This window comes from Rhinolophus sinicus, chromosome 14 (assembly GCF_057876585.1).
Source record: "Rhinolophus sinicus isolate RSI-liver-muscle chromosome 14, RSI-T2T, whole genome shotgun sequence".
Lineage (NCBI taxonomy): Eukaryota > Metazoa > Chordata > Mammalia > Chiroptera > Rhinolophidae > Rhinolophus > Rhinolophus sinicus.
The window spans coordinates 111,537,430-111,563,328 of record NC_142514.1 but is presented as its reverse complement, the minus strand read 5'-3'; the positions used below and the strand labels follow the sequence as shown (position 1 = coordinate 111,563,328).

General features: G+C 39.0%; 1 protein-coding gene across 1 annotated transcript in view; it reads right to left on the bottom strand.

Annotated features, from left to right (window-relative positions):
• The window catches only part of ACAT1 (acetyl-CoA acetyltransferase 1), a 28,155-nt gene extending 15,901 nt beyond the window's left edge, over positions 1–12,254 (bottom strand). The window contains exons 1-5 of the mRNA XM_019714897.3: positions 12,079–12,254; positions 2,740–2,787; positions 1,596–1,713; positions 1,223–1,318; positions 883–983 (exon numbers count right to left, since the gene is read on the bottom strand). Coding sequence (XP_019570456.1) covers positions 883–983; positions 1,223–1,318; positions 1,596–1,713; positions 2,740–2,787; positions 12,079–12,150 — 435 coding nt within the window. The 5' untranslated portion in view covers positions 12,151–12,254. The remainder of the gene's footprint in view (positions 1–882; positions 984–1,222; positions 1,319–1,595; positions 1,714–2,739; positions 2,788–12,078) is intronic.
• Between the last annotated feature and the right edge of the window lie 13,645 nt (positions 12,255–25,899).

Below are 25,899 nucleotides of genomic sequence, written 5' to 3'. Positions count from 1 at the left end.
TTTAGCACATGCATATATCTTATAATAAAGTCTGACATATTAGCTCAGAAATTACTATCCATTTTTTTCCTCTTTGGCTTGCCTTACACTGGAAACAAAGCAAAGGAGGAATAATATAAAGGGTACACATAATAATGGTTCTTGTAAGAAATAATTTGCAAACAACTGATTTTTACCCTGGCATGTTATATCCTGACAGGCTGGAATGTACTAGATAAGGAGAGAGACGCCTGTTTTCTGTTTCCAGCCCTGTAACTCTTGTGTTTGTGGTCATTTCAAACTCACTTCCCTCAACTGAAAACAGAAGGGCTTGTTTCTGATCAGCGCTTAATTCTGAGTCTAGGTCTAGTTTCCTAACAGCACAGCATATATTGCTATCTCTTGCTTGATCTCAGGTAAACACAAGATCTAAATCAGCAAGATCAATAGAAAGCCTACACAATTTAACTGAACGTGGCAAATAGGAACTACAAAATTAGTCTTCGGTTCTGGGCTCAACCAATGACTTGATTCCCAGGGTCAGCACCTTACTCTCATTTATGATGAAAACCCTTATTCTGACAAATACAAAACTTATGATTTTTTAGATTATCAAGAATGTCAGAGAAAGACTGAGTAAAGGTAAAGAGTTATCTGAAGACTAAAACATCTTGGCTGAAAACTACTTTTTAACACAAGACTCTTAGCTATCATTTCAACCTCTACTTCAAAGGGAGTTAGCACATCCACACACTCCTGAGTGTCTGAAACAACATAGCAACGATACTTAAGAGAAAGAATCTCATTTCTAAAGCATGAATGTGCTTAGATTTTTTTCATTTTTTTGGTATCTTTTAGCACTGTGTATTATTTAAATTATAAAATGGAAAAGGTGCTTTTTACCTGATGTCCACACATAAGATTCTGAGAGGCCATCATGATGGCTTTCATTCCTGAGGCACAAACTTTGTTTATAGTGGTGCACGGAGTAGAAACAGGTAAGCCTAAAACCAATATAAATAAAGTTATACTTTTGAAAAACAGATACTCTTCAAACACAACTGTAGAATTATGATTAATAAAATAAAGCATGTTACACTATAATTTGCAGCAACATTATTTATGTCAATATGTCTATACATGTTATAAGATGCATTTAACATTTTATTTAAGCTGAAAAGACTTCCTTTTTGCAATGTCAAGTATTTTAAGCATAAAATAAGCACAAATGTGTTCCTCGTACCTGCACCCAGGACCGCTTGCCTAGTAGGGGCTTGTCCTTCTCCTCCTTGTAGAACATTACCCATGTATGCTTCCTTCACTTCTTCTTTTGGAATCCCTTTTTTAAAAAAATTAAACAGGCATTTCCTTATTTTATTCAATTGAAGAATTAGTGATTACCTAATAAGGTACATGACACATATAGGAATGGTTTCTTAGTCTTGTCAGTTATGAGTTTCATTCCTAATTCTGTAGTACAAAGACTTCTTTACAAGGGATTTCAGAAATGCAAGTATCAAGTCATTTCTAAGTGTTACATATACAGTAAGTGCAAATAAGTGTTTGTTCCATTGATTCACTGCCCCCTCAACACAAAAAGCAAAGCAACTACTTACCTGCCTTTTCAATGGCTCCCTGAATTGCAATGGAACCAAGCTTAGGGGCTGGCAGGGAAGAAAGGCTGCCTAGAAAGGATCCAATGGGTGTTCTTGTAGCACTTACTATGACCACTTCCTGGTAAGACAAACAATGATAAAGATTATATTTAAATATTTTACCCAAATCATCTTTGTAGTAAATAAATAACTCATAGACATTACTATTTAAAAAACAGACTTTTTATGAATGTTCATCGAAGATTAATATCAATATTTGAACACCAGTAAATCTAATCAGTTTAATGCGGGTACGTTACAATTTAAGACCTAACAGAAAACTTAAGACAAACCGTCTCTAAAATAGGATAGATCCTTCCCAGTTCTCCACAGGTTTGAAAACCAGAAGCTTAAGTTTAAGTTCTACTCAGTCAAAACTTAAGAAATGACTCTTGTTAACTGTATAATAAACAGCCCTAAGGAAAGGGCTTCCTTACTGAAGGGAACTTGGGGGCTATGAATCAATACCTGTATTTTAGATGATGTCATACCACAACTAGGACATAGCCAGGGCCATGATTAATAATATAATATGAAATTTAAGAAAAAAATAGATAAAAGCTCTCTTAAATATTGTAAAACACTGTTTTAACAATTCTCTTCCACATTCTCATTTTAAGCTCAGATAAATAAGAGAACTGTTCCCTAGATTTTGGTAGCAGGCTACTACTAAGTCATTTTAGGGACCTTTATGAAACAGAGGACTCCCTCAGAAATAACTGGGTGATCAGATGATGGCCCTTCCTGTCTAATACCCAGCCTGGCTCAGTCCTTGTCTTCTAGTATCTTCCAAGTGGCCTCTGCAATGTGCCACACCACATATGATGATGGTCCTGGAGAGTAGCAAAATCCCGCCCAGTTTTCAAGAGAAGGCTGTTTTGCAGTAGACAAAGAGGAAAAAGCAGTAATTACACAGGGCACTAGATTTAAATCTTTTTGTGGTAATTTGGAAGTTTAACTTAATCTTTCAATAATTATCTATTCCTAACAATTGTATCATCCTGAGCTGACACTCACATATACACAAATCATAGGTATGCATTTTTATTGCCTACATTTCCTTTAAATTCTTTAATTTTAAAGCACAATTTAAATTTATACTTACATTCAATGTGGGTTTTGATACATAACTTCGCTCCGCATATCTTACTTCCTGTAACATAAATATTTATAATGTTATGTAAAAAATATTAAACATCATTTTATAGTTCTCAATGATGAGGTTATGGTGATGTCTCCGCTTCTTTATACTTTTATTTCCAATTTTCTACAGTTAGCATATATCACAATCAGAAAAAAACTTACTACTTTGTAAAAATATACTTATCTGATTACCATATTTTGCCAAGTATAATGTGCATTTTTTTGCTCAAATTTGTGAAGGAAAAATGATGCATATACATGGGGAGTACTAATGCTGTATCTATATAAATGTTTTTAATTATTTTGTTTATGATTATGAGTTAAAAGTGTAACTCTAGAAATCAATAATGATATCTATATGCAAAATAATACCCTGGAATACGATAATTGGTTTTTGTTGAACTTACAACGAACTTGCAATGAGGAAGAGTTGTTGGCCTTCTATGATGTGTAAATATCGTAAATTTGTTACCAGTACATAAAATTTCTTGTACCTTGTATCTGTTCTTGTGTTTTGTAATTATTTGTTACATAAAATTTCTTGTACCATAATATGTTAAAAAATAAATGCTAAAATTCATTTATAATACAAAAAACAAGTACCTAAATGTAAACAAATACAAATTTGAATTAAAAAATTAAAACAAACGATTCTTCCCCCAGAAAGTTTGAGCCAAAAATATGGGTGAAAAATGTATGTTTCAATGTCTAGTTCATTACCTAGAATTTCTAAGCCTTTCTTAAGTAAAAGCTTTATAAGATACAATTTTAAGTTAAATCTTTAAGTTCTAAATTAATTAATTTTAAAGTACAAGAAAATATCCTCATTGTTTAAAATATTTTATTTAGGTAAAACTTGATCTTTCTCACCATCCACTTCTAACAAATGTCTCTGATTTATTTGAGGTAAACACACCTCGTACAAATATGGTCTATATTACCAGATAAGTTATTTTTTAAGAAAGAAAATGGTATCTTGCTCCTACATCTCAATTCTTTCCACATTCTTAGGAATTGTTAGGCCAGGAGCAGAAACCTTTTTAGGCCTGGAGAAACCACCCAGAATGTGCTGAATATCATCTTATCTGAGAAGCCATTTTGTTTTGCTCTCTGACTACTGGTTTGTATTTTTCTCACAGGAGCCCAGGATCAACGGACCTGAACTTTCCCGGATAACCGCATGGGAACCAGGATATGGAAACCCTCTCTTGCGATGAACAATGCAACGAAAAGCCCCTGAAGCATTTAAAAGGTTCAGCCTCATTTACCCACTCCTATAAAACTCTCTACCCCTCTTGGTGAGAGAGATTATAGTATTTTCTAACCTGTCCTCCCCTGCTCAAACACGCCAAATAAATAGACCAATTTTGGTCTCCAATGACTCAATCCTCCAGCCATGCCCAAAAGGAATAAATACCAACAAGAAGAAATTCTAAAAGTGCCGGTCACAGTTCAGAGACCTAATTAATCTGTAATTGGACAAAGAACAGAATAAAGAACAGAACAGAATAACATTTTTTGTGCTCTGAGGTCAGAAAGCATAATATTCAAACATGACAACTTATATTTAGAACCTAATCTCGTTGATTTACAATGTCCAAACACATCTCAGAGTAATAAAACAAGCCTATGAATATCTAAAAACTTTAAGCTGACCCAAAAACTTAGCTTTTCACAGATTAAACAAGTTTTGTTCTGACTCGATGCAAATGATCAACTAAAGCTTACCATTTATAAAACAGACAAGAGAGTGTATTTGACAAATAGTAGTTATAAGCAGAGATAACCTCAAGGTATCCCCCCAAAATTCATTTTTATAAAGTGTTTACAAGAGAATAGGTACGTAAAAATGGCAGCTTAAAGAGAGAATGTTTTCCTAGGCAGTGGAAGAACAGAATATAACTTAATCATTTTTGCAATGTTAATATGATGGAAAAAGTTACTTTTATGTAGAAAGTTCATATGAACAGCTTTGTTATAAGAAATAACCTTATTTAGTCCTGATTTGATTCAAAAATGTCATCACAATATTCAATGAAGCCCCTGTTCTGAAGAGATGCCTTTACAATCTTTGCAAGGGAGAGATAACTAAGAGATAACTAACACACAATACTATTTGATCCTTCATTTGCTCAGTAAACAGGTTGAGATCACTTACCTTACAGAAGACATTATAGGGAATTTGATATCTGTAAAATATGGCTTCTATTCTCAAGCAGTATTATAATCTTATAAGAGTTATCTGTACTTCTTCCTAAGCCAGAATTTAGTAAGAACTTTAAGAGAGGACTTATAAGGAAGCCATCCCCAGGGTTCAGAGGAGAAAGATTACTTGGTGTCATGCAATGGTCATCAAACATGGGATTCCATTTAAATGCTTCAGGCAGAAGTTCGATAAACATTGTTTAAATTCATCTTTCGAATATATCAAATGTAAAGAGATCATGAACATGTTACTGTCAGATTAACCTGTTTGGACAGAACTTGAAGCAGAACTTATCTGCCATCTCTGTATTTGTATCTCTGAAAGCTGTCATTAGATCAGCAACGTTTATATTTTTACTCTCCTGAGCTTCACATGTCCACCCAAGTGACAGTACGTCCTGGCCCAGGCCAGCACGTGTCTGCTCAGGAGGCAAGGCCCAAGTGCATCGGGTTAACGGATCTACCCCTTGGTATCAGCCGTACAAAAACAAGTGCACCCTAACATGTCGTATAATTTAGGCTGCTGCTTATATCACCGACTTATCATAAAGGATTCTAAAATTATCTGTGATCCAACTTTGAGTTAAAAGTTCCTCCTTGTAGTAAACATGTCAGTCATTGCTCACCAGCTATACTCCTTTCTCAAAAGGGTGTGGAGGGGACAGCCCTGAGCACCTAGGTGACCCATCCTCCTCCCAACGGCCTGAGCTTACAGGACCAAAACTGGAATGGACTCTGATCCAGGCTGGCACCCTGAGAGACTGGTTCAACCGGATGCTGATGGGCCCTTGAAATGAAAGGTCACAGGGCATGGAGCCAATCAGCAGCAGGGCCAACCAGTGCTACGGAAAAGCAAGGTGACAGCAAAAAGAAAAGCCATGAGTAAGCCAAGAAACAAAGGACAGGAACATGGATACTCAGAGAAAAGAAAGGAAATGATCATGGTACATACACTACAAGAGACAAAAAAAGATTCTTTAGTTAGTGATTTTCTGGTTAGGATTTCAGCAAAGGCCAGCTGTTACTTTATTGTCTATCCTGGATGTCTAAGAGCTTGTCTACTGTATATCTTCAAAAATGCCCCTTTCCACTTAAGTAGTTTGGAATGGGATGTTCCTGGAGATCAAAGGGCCTTTTAAGACACTTCTTTAAAGTTTCTGGAAGTTCCCTGGTCTCTCCACTTCGCTCTGGATCCCATCTCCAGTTGCCTTTGTTATCCTTTCCCTCTCCCCTACACCATTCATCCCCTTTACTTCTGGATCATTCCATAAGCATACAAACAGGCTCTGGTTCCTCCCACCTAAAAACAAATTAAAAAGAAACACATTCCCACTGAGCTTTCACCTCATTTAGTTTCCTTGTACAACAATTCTCCAAGAAGTTACTTAAAATTTTCCTTGGGCAGCCGGATGCCTCAGTTGATTAGAGCTCGAGCTCTTAGCAGGGTTGCGGTTCGATCCCCACATGGGCCAATGAACTGCGCCCTCCATAACTAGACTGAAAACAATGGCTTGAGCTTGGAGCTGAGCCACAGGTGGGCAGCCGGTTGGCTCAGTGGTTAGAGCAAGGTGCTCATAACACCAACTCCGCCAGTTCGAGTCCCACATGGGCCAGTGAGCTGCGCCCTCCACAACTAGATTGAAAAACGACGACTTGACATCCTGGAAAAACATACTGTTCCCTAATACTCCCCCCCCCAAAAAAAAAAAATTTCCTTGTCCTCACCTCTTGTTTACCGTTCAACTCCCTCTATTCTGGCTTTTATACTATTATTGACTCTAAGCAAGGTCAACAATGTCTGTGTAGCAAAATGCAATAAACACTTCACTATAATCGTCTCACCCTCTCGGCAACACTGGACATTCTTTGGGGGATATGCACAGTTTAAGAGCCTGGGCTTACTAGCTGAATATTCTTGATCAAGTTACTTAGACTCCTTTTACCTTGGTTTTCTCAAATACCCTTCATGGTTCTGAGAATGAAATGAGGTAATATGTATAAACTACAAACAAACCCCTTTTCTTGGCTTCCATTTTAACATAATTTTGAGGTTCCCCTCCTACTTCACTACTTATTTTTCTGTCTCTGTTGTCTCATCCTCCCCTTCCCAACCTCTAAGTGCTGGAATGTCCCAGGGCCTTTGCTCCAGGCCCCTTTTAATTTTCCAACTTCACTGTCTCCTTATTTATTTCTAGTCCCACGGCTTTAAACAGCATATATGTCCTGATGAGTTCCAAATTTCTATCTCCAGCCTTGACTTCCCAATTGACCTCCAGATTTATCGATCCAAGTGCCAACTTGATAGCTTCAATTTAATGTCCAAATCATGGTTCTTAATTTCCACCTCTAGGAAATTCGTTTCTTCCCAGTATTTCCTACCTCAGGACACTGCATCACAATTTACCCGAGTGTTCAAGCCAAAATCTTAGGATTCACCCTTCACCTTTCCTTAAAACGCAGATAATTTATCACAGATACTATCAATACTGTGTCTTGATCAATACTGTTTCCTGTGTCTAAAATCTGCCTAAATTCTTCCACTTTGCTTCATCTCCACTGCTGCCCCCTGGTCCCGGCCACCATCTCTTGCTATTAACAGTCTTCTATCTGTTTCCTGCTTCCCCTGACTTCCTTTCCACTGTCCATCCAGTTTTTAAAATGTAAATCAGATCACATCCCTCCCCATTAAAATCCTTTGATGGCTTTTCATTGCTCTTGGAATAATATCCAAACTCCTCCCTTATCTCGCAAAACCTGGCACGATCTGGCTCCTGATTTGCTTTCCAAACTCACATCACTCTGGCTCTGTTCCATCCACACCAGCCTCCTCTTTGGTCTGAACCCATTCCCAACTCAAGGTCATTGCAGTGTGCCTCTGCCAGTAAGAGTCTCCCCTGCTCTCCATGGCTGGTTCATTTTTATTCCTCAGGTCTCACCTCAAAAGGCAGCCCCAGAGTGGTTCTCCCTAGCTGGCCTCTCTCATTTCAACATTTTTTACTTCCTTCAAAGCACCTCTCACACTGTGTAAATATAGGGTTCATCTCTCTCTCCCTCCCTCCTTCTCTCCCTCTCCCTCAACATAACGCAAGCTTCCTGAGAGTGGGACTGTCTCTTGTTCACTGCCACATCCCTGTCACTTGGCACGATGCCTAGTAGTCATTAAATACCTCAGAAATTAAATACCTCAAAATTATAAAAGAGGACACTGAACACAGTGTGTAATAAATTTGTGCTGTATTTCTGTATTGGAATTAACTAGTTTATCTGTATTGGAATTAACACAACCAGTTAAGTTTTATCTGCATAGCAGTCATCCTTCAAGGACAGCTTGGCTGCACTGCCCACTCTGGAGAACTCACCTGACCGTGCCAGACAAATAGGCATTCCCATCCCAGCCTCCATAGTACCCTGTGCACACTCTAATTTTTCCCAGAATGCCTAATTTTGTAACCCTCAAAGTGGCCCCACAAGACTATGAGTTCCAAAAAGAGATTGATTTCATTTTCTATCCCAGTGATGGCAGACACTAAACAAATATTTAAACAGTCTGACGCTTACTAGCAACTCTGAGAAACATTTCAGATAGAGTAAACAGAATAATGAGCCAGAGTGAGGGCCTGTTTCACATGGGATGGTCAAAAAAGGGCTCTCTAAAGATGTCACTGGTGCTGAAAAATTAATACTAAAGAGCCAGCCTTAGGAAGATCTAGGGAAAGAGCATCTGAGGCACAGAGAAGAACTAGGACAAAGGCCTTGAATTAGGAACAAACCTAGCACGCAGTAAGTAGACAGCTGGAGTGTTATGGCAGGAGCCACACCCTCAGGAGAGCACAGCCAGAGCTGAGCTGAGGCTACAGAAACAAGCCAGGACCAAACAGGACACAAGGAGGAGTCTGGATTCTGGTCTGTGTAAATGAGAAGCCACTGAAGGCTTTTCTGTTATAAAAGGATCACTCCAGCCACAGTGTAGAGAACTGACTGTAGTGGGGCAGGAGTAGAAAAAGCAGGCGCCCAGGCAAGCGCTTATGTGGCTAGTGCGGGGGCGGGGTGGTCACAAGAGGGGTGGATACAGATGGATTTGGAATATGTTCTAAAGGTAGAACCAGCCAGTGGGTACTATTATTCTTATTTTACAGGTAAGGAAACTAAAGCACAGGCAAATCAAACAACTTGCCCAGAATCACACAGCCAGTGAGGGGTAGAGCTGGAATTTCAAATCCAAGCAGTCGGACTCTATTATACATATATATTTTTTACATATATAGAGCGTGCCAAAAAAAAAATACACATTTTAAGAAAGGAAAAAAGCTGTATTAAAATTGTGATACTCGATATATACTGATAACAAAAGATGAATACAAGTCATGTTTGACTTCTGCAATTACAAAAGGTGCTCAAAGTGGTTACCATCAATGTAATTTAAAAATTTTTTTTTCATTTCTTAAAATGTGTACACTTTTTTGGCTATGTATATGTATATATATTTATAAAAAGAGAAAATTTGAACAGATACACATAATTGAAACAGAGAATTTAATGCAGAGAATGAAATATACAGGTGACAGAAGAGCTGAGAACGACAGCAGATAAGCAGTACAGAGCTTAGCAACAGGAAGGCACTTGCCCACTTAGGTTGTTAGGACAAAGAAGCAGAGTTACCTGGTAGAAACAAGACTGAAAGGAGTCACAGACATTGTCAGAAACATCATATAAGGCAGAGAGAGAGAGAGAGAGAGAGAGAGAGAGAGAGAGAGAGAGAGAGAGAGAGAGAGAGAGAGAAATTATGGTGGCTTCTCCCTTTCTATCTCCCAATCTTCCACCAGTGTCTGCACGCAGCTGCTGGAGACCATGAGGTTGGCATCTGCAAGGGTCAGCCTCCCTGCAGTACAGACAGAGGAGATAGAGACGAGCAGAGAAATGCATCTGGGAGCAAACAGGCCCAGGGCAGGCACAGTGCACGAGATTTTTTAAAAGTCTGAGTATTAGAATCATTTGGGTTCAAAACAGCAAAGGGGAGTTACAAGGAGGGGAGGGTCAATAGTGTCAAATACAATATAAAAGTCAAAAAGAAAAAAAAAGAAAATCACTGGTATTCTTCATCTGAGTGGCACAGAAATCTAACTGCAGGAGTTTAAAGGGAAATGGAGGTAAATGGAGGTGATGAGTTGGACTACTCCTTAACCATAAGAAAAAAGCGATTAGACTTGGAAAGTCAACAAACTCCAATACAGTCCATCAAGATTTGTTCACCATAAAGGAGACCTGGGTGTACTTGAAGGCAAAGGGGAAGGACCCAGTGTAATGAGTGAGAGGTCAAGTTCCATTCCACAAAATGGCACTGAATACTGAAAATCCTGTTAAAGGAAACATATCCATGGTTAAGTAAATAACCATTTAATTCAAGTAACCAATAGTCAAACCTCATTTTTTTGTGCCTCACTTTATTGCACTTCACAGATGTGTTGTTTACAAACTGAAGGCAAGAGACTCCACCAGCAAAAAGACTGTATCTCGCTTTAATGCAGAGGTCTTGCACCAAATCTGTAATATCTCAGAAGTGTGCCTGTACAACTAATTCCTAGAGTTCAATATACTAAACACCATAAGTCCCATGATATATAACCTACAGCTTTGTTCTTTTATCAGTAACATTTGTGTTTCACTGTAAACTCTTAATAAAGCTATAAATTAAGAAGGTTCTGCACTTGCCTTTTTTTTTTTTTTTTTTTTTTTTTTTTTCCTTGAGTACCTAATTCACCTGGTTAACATTGGTTGAAACCCAGGTTAACTTAGCTACATTTTTGTGATTTCCCAAGTTATTCCATGAAACTAAGAAATAATGATTAGGAAATCATCTTTCCTGGAAACTTATTCCTCCTGACTTTTCCATTATGTCAATCACCCCGGATTAATTTTAGACTCTTCTTCTTCCCTTGGCTCTGAACTCTGGCTCTATATATGTCAAGTTCTACATTTTTCCCCACAATCTCTTACATAATGCTGCGGCCTTTCACCTATTGCCAGCACACTGGTTCAAGTTACTGCGCATCCTGACAGACAAGTTTTCTCCCCACTTCAATCCTCCGTGACCTCTGATTACGACAAAAACAAATATATCAACAATCTCCACTGACTTGGGTCAAATCCAAACTCTTACAACATGACTGGATTTCCAAGTTACCCCAAAGGAAAACTCACGCTTCATCAACCACAGCTTGAAGTTCTCTACCTACTCCTTAGATTTTGCCAGATCCTAAATATGCAGCAACCTCCCCTACTTTGATATGTGGGAAACATATTCTTTCAAGGCTCTTGCTCCTGTACTTCCTAAACACAACAGCCAGAGGAGAAACACACCTCTGGACACTTAAGTTTTATTCATTTATCAAGTACAGTCGTCCCTCCAAATCCAGGGGTTCCATGTCTGTGAAGTCAACCAACCACAGATCGAAAATATTTGAAAAAACGTTACATTGTTGCAGATGTGTACTAGGTAGTAAAGCCTAACATGACTGATGCAAACACCATCCCATTTTATATGAGTGACTTGAGCACCAGGGGTTCTGGAACCAATCCCACATGGGTACCAAGGGACAACTGTGTAATTTATTTCGTGTACTATGAGTAGTGGTATTTCCCCAGAGTAGATACATCTTATTACCACATAGTGCCTCACACCTTGTAAGCCTAACGATTACCTATTGCATGAAAACAAAATCTCTTAACAATGACACTTGCTGGCATGTTTTAAACAAAAGCTCAGAAACAATACTGTAGGTCTTGGATACCGTCGGGCAAGTCCGGCGCACATCCCAGGCCTTTCGGCCTGCTAAAATATGTGGACCGTCCAACACACCAGGAAGCAATGATTCCCACTACGGAAGAAACCTCGGAAACGGAGACGCCTTTGTAACAGTACCAAGGCCCCAAGCGTCCTCGGGCACCGCTGGCGCTGGGCAGGCGGCTGTCTGGACGTGGGACCCGCGGAGGGGCCTCTTCGGAGGCCCACAGTTAGGGCTCCGCCGCGGGGCCGCAGGCGGGAACCTTCCCAGCCGAGTCACCCGCACGCCAAATCCCGGGTTCCAGCCCCTCTCACCTGCATCTGCCTCCGAAGCAGAGGACTTCGCCCGCGGGCACCGCCGCGCAGAAGGGCCGTTAGCACAGCCATGGTCGCCGAGCGAGCGGGCAGCAGGGACTTCAAGGGCGGAGACGGGCCTGCAGGGCCGCAAGTGCCCCGCTGGGCCAGGCCCGGCGTCCGGGCCGCAGCCTCCTCCAATAGCAGCTTTGGCCCGCCCAGTCCCGTGGCTATTGGCCGGCAGCCAAACAAGTGAGAGGCGGAGCTTAACGCGCTGATACCCGCGTAGCCGGGGCCTGTGGCAGGTTGACACATAACACGCGTGGTTTGAGGCGCTGGCCCAGAAGGCAGCCAACTCCCGACACGCTGTTTGTTCCCGGCCACACCACTTTTGACCTTCCCAAGCCGGTGATTTACTTACTGTAAGCTGGGACTTTCCCTTTCACTGAGCCTGTTCTCTCACTTATACCCACAAAGCACAATGGAAATTCGTGAGAATATTTTTAAGCAATCCAATTAGCTTTTAATTTTTGAGATAATTTTGCAATTGTTTTTCAGTAGGAGGAAGAAGAGGTATAGAATACATAATAGCTAACTTTACTGAACAATTAATAAGGATTAATCTTCACAAAAACTTTATGAATTATATGCTAGTATTATCCACCACTTAACTAATGAGTTAATGTGGCAGAGAAAGAAACTTTCTCTGTCCTCAAGGTTCTTCTGGTGGTCTAATAATCAAATAGACATGAGACAGATTAGCAAGAGAAAATAACCAAATTGAATATATACATATGTATGGAAACCCCTCATATATGAGAGAGTCAGAGAACCCAAAAGTACGTACAAGAGGTTCAGAGAGAGAAAGGGAAGTGTATATATGACATTTTGAGCTACAGATGAGGTGCTTTGGGGTCTTCAAAGGGTCATTGCAGAATGGTAGAGCAGAGGTCTAGTAAATAGGAGTTTGTCTTGCCCTACAGATAGGTCAAAAGAGGTTATCTCTGATAATCTCCCATAGGGTCCTAATTCAAGTTCTTCCAGGTAGTTAAAGGAGAGGCAGAAGTTTCTCCTGAGCCTGGATGACTATTTCTGAACTCCCACAATAACTAAAATACAAAGAAGTTAACTTTTTGTCCATGATGGCACAGAAAGTGGGAGGGCTAGGGTCTGAACTGACACCACTATATTGCACTGCTTTCCTGTACTTTTCCCCAGAGAATAATGTGTTAATGATGATCATTTTCACATTTTGGGAACCCATTACTTAACTTCGGAGACAGCAAATCTTCGTGACTTTGTAACTTTATTTTCCTTTACATTGTCACACAGAAGATAAAATGAGTGACAACATACAAAATGAACACTTCAACTCAACTTACTCCAAGCCAAATCCATATTTCTCCTAAAGTAAACTGCTCCCTTACTTATGTTTTGTTTAACTTATTAGTTTTGTTGTCAGCTATGGGAGATTGTATTTTTCAAAATGGCCACACCTATGGTCCACCCCACAAGCTCTTATTTCAGTGTGACTGATGCTTACTCCTCCAACCAGAGCTGGGTCTGTATTCTCTCCCCTTGAATCTCGGCAGGGACTACTGACTGCCTCCACCAGTGGAGTATAGCACAAGTGAGGTTATGTGACTTGGAGGCCACGTCCAGCCAGAAATGTGGATAAAAAGCCCTCAGATGATTCCAGTCCCCAGCTTTCAACCCTTCCAGCTGAGCCCTCAGACATCATGGATCAGAGATAAGCTGTCCCTCCTGTGCCTTGTCTGAATTCATGATCCACAAAAACAATGAGAGAAAATAAATGGCTATAATGGCTATTGCTGTTTTTAAGCCACTGTGTTTTGAGGTAATTTTCCTTACATAGCAATAGATAAATACAGTACCCCTATCTTTAATGTCCCTGTCACCTCAGGTTGGTCCATGAAAGCTTGTATGATTCCTTCACCTACCAGATTCTCTATACTCAATAGGTCACCAAGTCTGCCTCCTTCCTTTGAATGTCACACTCATGTCTTCTCCATTGCTGTCCCTACTCTAGGCCAAGCACAAACCTTTTCATACCGATTGCTTCAATAGCTATTGAAAGGAAATCATTACAGTGTGCATCAGTGCTTGAGCTGTGAATGAGTGTGTGTGTGTGTGTGTGTGTGTATAATGTACAAAATATATGTTTTTAAAAGTTGAATTTTTAAAGAAACAACAGAAAATTAAACAGCTTGTCTGGCATAATAAATAAGAGATTACCAGTTGTAAAAGACCAAGGCTGATGACTAAGGGATGAAACAGTAAAAGATGACTGGTTATAACAGCTACTTACGTAGTTCTTAGTATGGAGCAGTTCTTTCAGTTTAATTCATTTAATCTTCACAAAATCCCAACGCATAAGAGATTATTACCCACATTTTACAGGTGAGGAAACTCAGATACAGAAGTTACATAAGTTGTTGAAGGTCATAGAACAAGTAGTTAGTGACAGAGGTGTAATTTAAAACCAGGCAATCTGGTTGCCAGTAGGTTTTTAACCTCTACACTAGTTTTGCTGTAGGAGAGACTTGCCTTAGAAGCAGAGGGGTCAGCTTTCATTGGACAATTCTGCCATCAAAAATACTGCCACTATAGAAATATTGCCACTGTGTTGGACAGAACAGTTTCTAGAGAAGTTCAAAGAGAGTTAGGAGTAGTTGGGGAGAAGGATAGCAAATGTTTTCCTGAGCTACAGCAGACAACTGCTTTTCAAAACTAAATTTCAAAAAAATTAGAGCAGCTTTATTACAAATATGAGCAGCAGGCAAAAATGTAGGTAATAATTTCATTTAAAAAGCTAGGAATTTGAAATTTTAAGATTTTTTCTTTTTTATAGCACATAGGAAAAAAACAACTGCATCCAGAAGAATAATTGTAGCACTCAAGTGGTCTGTACTTGGGGCAGTTTAGACCCCTAAATAAATAAAAAGTAAGTCTGATCTTTCCTTACATTTGTCAAAAAAATGGGAACCAATTTAGGATTAAAATATAAAATTGGGAGTCATGGAAGAGAGGTAACTGTTAAAGGTATTATATTAAGTGGATGAGATCACCCAAAGAATAGTCACTATATAGAGAGAAACTTGCGTAAGAGCTGCATTTAGGTGGAGGAAGAGGACACAACAATTTAGATGGAGAAAGAACTGTACAAAGAAAGATAGCAGAGAACCACATTATGCTATGATGTGCTGCACCCCCTACCCCTTCTTCTTTTCAAATCTGTAAATGAGCCCCATTCACACCCAGCCTGTGAAGTCTTCATCACCCTGAGGGGAGGTGGAACCAAAACAAGCCTTACAAATCCATTTTTCCTACCACCACCCAATGCTGGTTAAGTAGAACTCAGGGGAGAAAGGCTAGAGCTGGAGAGGAAGCCAGAGGATTAGCCATTGATGAGTGTCCCTGAGACAAGGCCCCGATCCTTGTTTCCTTCTGCAGCCCAGCCACCAGGGAGTGTGAGAGTAGATCAAACACTAAATTCACTGTTATGAGAGTAGATCTGATTCCCTGATTCAGCCTGTTTGTCCAAAAACATAGCCCACATTAGCACTAGAGGTTAACTAGAAGATTGAGGTGGCTGCTTAGGGTGCTTGGATATGAGGAGCCTAAGGTAGCCTCACAGAAAGTCCCCATGACCCCAAAAGTACCCCCAACAGCGAATTGTGTATTTTCCTCTTGGGGCTGTGAAGAGTAGAGAAGGTAGCTATGCTGGAGCTGATGATCCTCAAGAGACCCCACTCTTGACAAATAGGGCCGCATCATATGTGCAGTCTATGTGGACCTACCACCTGGGCACCAGGCTGACCAGGACAATATGATGCCTAGGACAGAAGCAGTGAAGGGAACCATCGTGAACGTGACAGAGCTTAAACTTGACACTTATGAAAAGATAACTCAATCTGAGTTTAGGTAAAAATGAACCGATTAAAATTTCTTCCACGAGCTAGAAATGGAGTATTGGGATTAAAATAAATTAAGTTCAGTTAAGAGAGAATTAAAAACTTTTTTTGCATATCTAAATTTTTAGCTTTTAGTTATCATTCCTGCTACAGTAGGTAGCAGAGTGTCTGGACAGAGTTATTACTAGAGAGCTACCATATTTTGCCATGTGTAATGCACACTTTTTGGCCCAAATTTGTGAGGGAAAAAAAAGGATGCACATTATACATGGGAAGCACTAATTCCATATCTATATAAATGTTTTTAATTATTTTATTTATGCTTATGAGTTAAAAGTGTAACTCTAGAAACCAATGACAATATCCATATGCAAAATAATACCCTGGAATACGATAATCAGGTTTTTTTTTGCAGTTATAAAAATTTTATTTAAAATTCTTTTTTTTAGACATCTACACATTTATATTTGTTCTTAATAAAGTGACACATGAAATGTCAATACATGTCTCCTGAGAAACACTGACTTTCTTCGTATATGAAACATAATTTGTTACATTTTATTTTATTTTATTTTATTATTATTTTTTTTTACTTAGACGTTTATCATTTATATCCCTCACACTGTGTGAACCCTCCCTGCCCCCATCCACTATCCCTCTGACATCGCACAGAGCCATTACATTTCCACTGTCTCTATTCCTAATGCTGTACTCCGCTTCTTGTAATATACATACATATATATACATACATATATATAAAATTATAGTTGGCATTCATTATTGTTCAGCTTCAGGTGTACAGTGCAGTGATCAGGCATCTACATCATCCCTGAGGTGGTCTTCCAAATGGGACAAGTGTCCATCGGATACCCTACAAAATCTTTACAATATTATTGGTTACATTCCCCAAATTAATTTTCAAAACCCCATGGCTATCTTGTGGTTACCGACTGCTTTCTAATACCCTCACCTTCCCCCTTATCCCCAACCCCCCGCCCATCTAGCAAACCTCAGTTTTTCCTCTATGTCTCCAAAACTGTTTCTGATTAGTTCATTCACTTATTCTTTTCTTTAGATTCCACACATAAGTGAGATCATATGGTATTTGTCTTTCTCTGTTTGACTTATTTCACTTAACATAATGTTCTCTAGGTCCATCCATGTTGTTGCAAATGGTAAGATTTCTTTCTTCTTTATGGCTGCGTAATACTCCATTGTATAAATGTACCAGTTTCGTAATCCAGTCATCTACCGATGGGCATTTTGGTTGTTTCCATGTCTTGGCTACTGTGTATAGTGCTGCAATAAACATAGGAGTGCATAAATAATTTTCAATTAGAGTTTTGGATTTCTCCGGATAGATACCTAGGAGTAGAATTGCTGGATCATATGATAGTTCCATTTTCAGATTTTTGAGATACCTCCATACTGTTTTCCATAGTGGCTGCACCAATCTGCAATCCCACCAACAGTGCACAAGCGTTCCCTTTTCTCCACATCCGCGCCAGCACTTGTTGTTTGTTGATTTATTGATGATAGCCATTTTGACTGGGGTGAGGTGGTATCTCATTGTGGTTTTTATTTGCATTTCTCTGATGGTTAGTGAGGTTGAGCATTTCTTCATATGTCTGTTTGCCATCTGTATGTCCTTTTTAGAAAAATGTCTCTTCATGTCCTCTGCCCATTTTTTAATTGGGTTGTTTGTTTGGAGTTGAGTTGAATGAGTTTTTTATAAATTTGTGATATTAACCCCTTATCAGATATATCATTGGCAAATATCTTTTCCCATTCAGTAGGTTCCCTTTCTGTTTTAATGATGGTTACCTTTGCTGTGAAAAATCTTTTTAGTTTGATGTAATCCCACATGTTTATTTTTTCTCTTACTTCCCTTGCACGAGGGGATATATCAGTAAAAATCTTACTCTGGGTAATGTCTGTGAAGTTTCTTCCTATATTTTCTTCTAGGAATTTTATGGTTTCAGATCTTACACTTAAGTCAGGTATCATTATACCTCCCACTTTATTCTTATTTCTCAAGATTGTTGAGGCTTTCCAGGGTCTTTTATGGTCCCATATACATTTTAGGATTATATGTTCTATTTCTGTGAAAAACGTTTTTGGTAGTTTGATAGGAATTGCGTTGAATATGTATATTGCCTTAGGCAGTATGGACATTTTAACTATATTAATTCTTCCTATCCATGAACATGGTATGTGTTTCCATCTATTTGTATCTTTTTTCATTTCTTTCTGCATTGTCTTATAATTTTCTGAGTACAGATCTTTTACTTCTTTGGTTAAATTTATTCCCAGGTATTTTATAGTCTTTGGAGCAATTGTAAATGGGATTGCTTTTTTAATTTCTCCTTCTGATGTTTTATTATTGGTATATACAAATGCAACTGATTCCTGAATATTAATTTTGTATCCTGCTACTTTACTAAATTCATCTATCAGCTCTAATAGTTTCTTGGTGGAGTCTTTAGGGTTCTCTATATACAGTATCATGTCAACTGCATATAATGACAATTTTACTTCCTCCTTACCGATTTGGATGCCTTTTATTTCTTTTTCTTGTTTGATTGCTGTGGCTGGAACTTCCAGCACTATGTTGAATAGAAGTGGAGAAAGTGGGCAACCTTGCCTTGTTCCTGATCTTAAGGGGAATGGTTTCAGCTTTTCCCCATTGAGTATGATGTTAGCTGTGGGTTTATCATATATGGCCTTTATTATGTTGAGATATGATCCCTCTATTCCCACTTTCTTAAGGGTTTTTATCATAAATGGCTGCCAGATTTTATAAAATGCTTTTTCTGCATCTATTGATATGATCATGTGATTTTTATTTTTCATTTTGTTAATGTGGTGTATCACATTAATTGATTTGCGGATGTTGAACCATCCTTGCATACCAGGGATGAATCCCACTTGATCATGGTATATGATCTTTTTAATGTATTGCTGAATTCTGTTCGCTAATATTTTGTTGAGGATTTTTGCATCTATGTTCATTAGCGATATCAGCCTGTAGTTTTCTTTTTTTGTGGTGTCTTTGTCTGATTTTGGGATCAGGGTGATAGTGGCCTCATAAAAAGTGTGAAATGCTCTGAAAATATCAATTAAATCCAAGTGGTCCAATGTGTCATTTAAGGTTGTTGTTTCCATATTGATTTTCTGTCTGGAAGACCTGTCCCTTGTTGTCAGAGGTGTGTTGAAGTACCCTACTCTGATAGTGTTACTGTTGATCTCTGTCTTTATGTCAGTCAATATCTGTTTTATATATTTAGATGCTCCTATGTTGGGTGAATAGATGTTTACTAGAGTTATGTCCTCTTGTCGGATTGATCCCTTTATTATTATATAGTGCCCATCTTTGTCATTTAATATGTTCTTCATTTTAAAGTCTATTTTGTCAGATATAAGTTTTGCAACTCCAGCTTATTTCTCATTTCCATTTGCATGAAATATTTTACTCCAACCCTTCACTTTCAGCCTGTGTGTGTCTTTTGATCTGAGGTGAGTCATTTGCATACAGCATATACAAGGGTCTTGCTTTCTTATCCACTCAGCCACCCTATGTCTCTTGATTGGAGTATTTAATCCATTTACATTTAAAGTGATCATTGATAGGTACATAGTTATTGCCATTTTTAAATTTGTAGTTAAATTGTTTTCATCTTTCTTCTATTTACAGAAGTCCTTTTAGTATTTCTTGTAATGCTGGCTTGGTGGTAATCAATTCCTTTAGCTTATTCTTTTCTGGGAAGCTTTTTATCTCTCCATCAACTTTAAATGATAGCCTTGGTGGATAAAGTAATCTAGGTTGTAGGCCTCTGTTTTCCATCACTTTGAGTATCTCCTGCCACTCCCTCCTGGCCTTCAATGTTTCTGTAGAAAAGTCATTTGATAGTCTTATGGGAGTTCCCTTGTATGTAACCCTCTGTCTTTCTCTTGCTGCTTTTAGGATTCTCTCTTTGTCTTTAACCTTTGCATTTTAACTATAATGTGTTTGGGTTTATCCTGGTTGGAACTCTCTGCACTTACTGGGCTTGTATGTTGGTTTCCTTCATCAGGTTAGGGAAGTTTTTGGACATTATTACTTCAAATATGTTCTCAATCCCTTGCTTCCTCTCTTCACCTTCTGGTATTCCTATGATGCGCATGTTGTTGCGCTTGATGTTATCCCAGAGGTCTCTTAAACCATCTTCATTGTTTTTTATTCTTTTTTCTTTCTGTTGTTCTGTTTGGGTGATCTCTGCTAACTTGTCTTCCAGGTTGCTGATTCGATCCTCTGCTTCATCTAACCTGTTGTTAATTCCTTCAAGTGAGTTCTTTCAGTAATTGTGTTCTTTAGTTCTAACTGGTTGTTCATTATGATTTCTCTATCCTTCTTTATGTCATCGCTAAGCTCCTTAAACATTCTTATCAGTGTTCTGAACTCTGTCTCTGATAGGTTGGTTACCTCTGTTTCATTTGGTTCCATTTCTGGAGGTTTCTTCTGTTCTTTTATTTGGGACATGTTTCTTTGTTTGATCCTGGCTGACTCTCTGTGTTTGCTTCGATGTATTAGGTAGATCCCCTAGAGTTCTTAGTTCTTGCTGGGTTATCTTATGTAGTATGTGTCCTTTATATTTGACTTGCACTACTTCATTCTTCTCCTCTGCGTGTGCTCCAAAGGTGACTCTTGTGTTGTGTATATTGTCCTGTTAAAGAAGATCTTTAATTGCTTTTCACTTGTGAATAGGTGGGGTTAACTCCTAGGCTGACTAGTTGTGACACTTGGCTCTGCCCACCGCAGGGTGTTCTGCTGCGTGAGGGTTGACTGCTTAAATGTAGTTTGGCCTATATGGGCTCTTGTGCCTATAGAGAATTCTCTCTGGGTGTGTCACTTGTAGGTCAAACCCGGTAGTACTCTGGTTTGGTCTGGAGTTGGCCTCTGGGTATGTTGAATCTTGTGCCTCTTAAGCTGGGCTCAAAGGCCTTCGAGCACCGGTGGCACTCCAAGGGCCTCTTGGTCCAGTGCACACGCAAGATGCTGGTCCAGGTAGGGGCACTGAGCAAAGGCCTTTCTGCACAAGGGGCGTCCAAGGGCCTCTAGCCCACTGTGGTACGATAATCAGTTTTATTGAACTTACAACAAACTTGCCAGTGCGAAGAGTTCTTGGCCTTCTGTGATGTGTAAATATCGTAAACTTGTTACTGGTACATAAAATTTCTTGTACTTCATATCTGTTCTTGTGTTTTGTAATTATCTGTTACATAAAATTTCTTGTACCATAATATATTTAAAAATGCTAAAATTCCTTTATGATACCAAAAAACAAGTACCTAAATGTAAACAAATAAAATTTTGAATTAAAAAATTAAAATAAAAGATTTTTTTCCCCCTGAAAGTTTGGGCCAAAAACGTGGGTGCACATTATACACAGGAGCGCATTATATATAGCAAAATTTGTACATCTTTTGAAATAGAGCTCGTGTTAATTTCCAGATGAACTGCAGTTGTCAGAGAACTAGCCTATAACCACGTCTAGTGGCAAAAGTGTAAGTGGAGATTCTGATTTGAAAAATATGCTACCAGTCTTGATAAAATAAAAATTGTGGCCTCTTCCTCTCTGTAAATATCCATAATTATAGTCATAAGCCCCAGAGTGGTTTTCTAGAAGTAGAGTTAATTGTAGGAACATTATAACAATATTTTCATAGCAAGGAACAAATTGGAAAATGAAAAATTTTAAGAGAAACTTAGGAAAAAGATGTGGGTATTAGATTCATAAAACAAGAATGTTTGTTACTCACTTCTAATTAAGTTCTTCTATAACAAGTAACTTCTATCATAGTCTACCAGAATAACTCATTGTACCAAGTTGAATAGTGTCTCCTAAAAGCCCAAAGCTGTGAATGTGACTTTATTTGGAAATAGGGACTTTGAAAGTTAAGATGAAGTTACACTGGATTAGGGTGAACCCTAAATTCAATGACTGGTGTCCTTATAACAAGAGAGGACAGAGAGAGACAGACACAGGGGACAAAGCCATATGGAGACGGAGGCAGAGACTGGAGTGACGCATCTACAAAACAAGAAATGCCACGGAGTTCTGGCAACCACCGGAAGCTAGGAGCAGACCCCCCTTAGAACTACAGGAACCAACCCTGCCAACACCTGATTTCAGACTTCTGGCCTCCAGAACTGTGAGAGAATAAATTTCTGTTCTTTGAAGCCACCCAGTTTGTGGTACTTTGTTACAGCAGCCATAGGAAACGAATGTACTCACCCTGGGTCAAATTTTATATGCCATTTCGTTATGTTTTCTATTTACTGTATATACCCCATAACATCTCCTCCTTGAAATCCCTGGGAAGTTACAAAGTATCAAGAGAGCTTTTTTAGTAGACATATGGAAATGTTTGTATCCCATTGTTGAAATAAATTTATAGGCCCAAGATGGAACCACACCTCCGTGAGGTGCCAAGTCAGCAAACTGAAACAGGTAACATTTTTTTTGTCCCTATAAATGCTCTGCTTGACCAGAAAAGCAGTATGTCCAGCTAGGCAATCCCCAATTGCAAGAACCTAGAATGATTTCCTTGTTCTAAATAAGGTCAGATATGCAACCCCAGCAAATCAATTTAAGTCAAATACACTTTCCTTATTCTGATTGACATGCTAGCCTCATAAGAATATCCATGACCTTCTAGCCAATCAAGTCCTGCTTCCACATTGCTGCTTCTAACACTCTTTGAAATTTGCTCTTGCCCAAAATCCTTTAGAAAGAGTGCTCCACTGCTTGTGAGACATTGTACTCTCCCAATCCATGAATTGTTTGCCCTTGAATAAGGATATCAAACTTATTATTAAATTGTTTTATTTTTGTCATTTGACACCATGGTTCTGAGTAAGAAAATAATTACCATAGGAAGATACACAAACAATAGAAGATAACTCCTAAAAATAGCTTTCATATGACTTATCTTGGGATCTAGAACAAAAAGATACAAAGGAAGATATGTTGGAAAGGTCTTAAAGAGTATAGGACAGAAGTCCTGTTTCTCCAGAGAATGACATTTAGCCTTGATACATGTTCTTCCACCTTCAGGCAATATGGTTTCATCAACAGTGGTTCCCAAGCCTATCAATTCAATTTTACAAATAGTGGGCCCTTAATTGAGCAAGGAACTGCACTAGAAAGTGTGCGGAATTTTTAAATGATTAAAATAGTTTTCCTGCTTTTGTGCTTTAGATTTGGAGTGATCCCTCAGCCACAGACTAAAGGGAATGATCCAAATTCATATCTGGTATCTCAGGCCTTGAACAATGAAGCATAGGTTCAATTAAGAGAAAAACTGAGGATAGTCTAGAAATACCACACATTAAAAACAAACGTAATCTTGCTGACCATGACTTACTACTCTGTACATTTAGAGAGTCTACTTCAAAACACAGGCCAAAAGAAGCAGGCCCGCAGCTAATCCTTACTTACCTCAGATGGTATAAGGATACTATGAAATGTTCTTTTCTTCATTCAGTGAACACAGAAGAAGGTAAACAAGGTCAGATTCTAGAGATGATAAAGAAGTAGGACCGTAATGTGATGTGGGACGGGGCAAGAGATTACATCACAATTGCTAACCTGGGAGAATGAGATAGTTATTAAGTGGAACAAGTTTGTGATAGATGATGAGATGTTCAAGAAATTGCTAAAAACACATGTTGATCTCGGGAGTGGGAGCCTGGGCTGGAGACGGTCTGAAGCATCAACATGCAGATAGTGGCTGAAGCCAGAGAAGCAAGCATGGAGAACTGAGATGAAGTCCTGAGGCGTGTAGGCAGAGAAAGGGCCAGAGAACGAGACTGAGAAAGCTGAGAGAGAAGCATGAGAACAGTAGAGAATAGTATCTTTGAAGGTAAGGGATGAAACAAATCAAATAACCAGGAGTGTTCAAGGCACAAATACTGTAAGGAGATTAAGTAAGAGGAAGATGGAAAATGAACTTCTGATTAAGCAACAGGGAGGTCACTGATGACCTTGGGAAGAGGACCAGTGGGGACATAAAACCAATGAGTACCAACTAGAAGAAATAGACAGATTGTGGACTACTCTTTCAAGATGTTTAGCAAAGAGTGGAGGAAGAAGGACAATAAGATCATTTCATGGTCAAGGTAGAGGGAGGAATTTTTTTTAAGGACGGTGGATACTTGAATGTAAGCCAGTGGTTCTCAAACATCAGTGTGCATCCGCCTCACCTGCATGGCTCATTAAAGTTCAGATCGCTGCGCCCCACTTGGGCTCTGAATCAGTTGTGCTGGGCTGGGGTTCCAACAGTTCTCTAGTGATGGCAATGCTGCTGGTCTGTAGACAAAAACCCCTGTCATAGGCTGAGGAGGAAATAACCAAAAGAAGGATGTTGGGAAGATATAGGAAAGGTAGACATTCTTAGAGCAAAAGAGAAGGCAGGAGGAGGGATTCAGTGAAAAGGTAAAATAGTTGGCCTTGAATAAGAACTGAGGTATCTCTTTCCTGTGAAACAGGCAGACAGATGAAGATGTGCACTGTTAGAGGTAAAGTTCAGAGGTGGAGAGAAGGCAAGTTATGTAAGCCCATGCCCAAACGTCTTATTTTTTTCTCCCTGATTTGTCAAAGCAAGGCCATCTACTGAGAATGGAAGGGATTAAGTTCGGGTAGGGGGGGAAATTACACATTTAGCAGTCACAGGAAAAGGACTTTGTAAAGGTATTCCCAAGCCCCTTTTCCTTTCTTTCTTTCTTTCTTTCTTTCTTTCTTTCTTTCTTTCTTTCTTTCTTTCTTTCTTTCTTTCTTTCTTTTTCTTTCTTCCTCCCTCCCTTCTTTCTTTCTTTCCTTTTTTCTTTATTAGTTTCACATGTACCAAACAATGCCACAGTTAGACATTTCACCCCTCACAAAGTGATAACTCCCCTCCCCCAATCTATTGCCCCTCTGACATCATATATATTTGTTACAATTCCATTGTCTTTATTCCCTATGCTAGAAGGGAGGAGGGTGGGAGTGAGGGAGATGGGGAAGGGATTAGACAGCATAAACTGGTAACTACAATATTGCCCATTCTTTCTTATAGCCATGGTAATTATGGTCTCTTAACAAGGAGTGCTAATTTTCAAACCTGGCTCATTGCAAGGTTGGCTCTTTCCTCGAACTTCTTTGCCTTCCAGGTTCCCGCTGCTAACCACCAACCATCAACCACTATTGAAGAAACATTTAAGTAGTTATCAGTCTGCCTCAGTAGCCATAATACAATACAGGAAGTACTGCATTTATCATTAAATGAAATAGCAAAACCCAATAACACCCAGTGAAGTCTACTATCATTCTTTAGATAAACAGCCTAAAACTAGAGTAAGTTTGGATCAGCATTTGTGGCATTAGGTCATTACGAATCCATAGAACAAAACTACGCTCTTTCCTCACTCTAGGATCTTACTACCAAAGATTTTTAATCTTGGGCGTTGGAACACTTAAAATTTATACACAGAATTGTTTATATCTTTATATGCATGTCTTTTCCTTGAATCAGATGCTCATAAAAGTCTGCAACTCCTCAACAGTCTAAGACCCCTGCTCCAGACTGTCCATTGGTCAAAACAGAGGTTTAGTGACATACAAAGTCTGTATTTGATTTTATAGCCTAGAATAAGCAACTACAAAATAAAATCTCCCGATTCAAAACTTAAAATATTGAACTCTACTCTGTTCTCAAGCACACAGCCTCTTACTCACTCTATCTACATCTAGTGCCTACTACATGTCACACATAGTGTCACGTTTCTTTTTAGTAGGACTGGATCCAGCTTTTTATATTTTGGGGATTCTCTCCGAGAAAAATAATATAAATTCCCAGGGTCTTTCCCAGAGCCTTGGAAGGGTCTTGT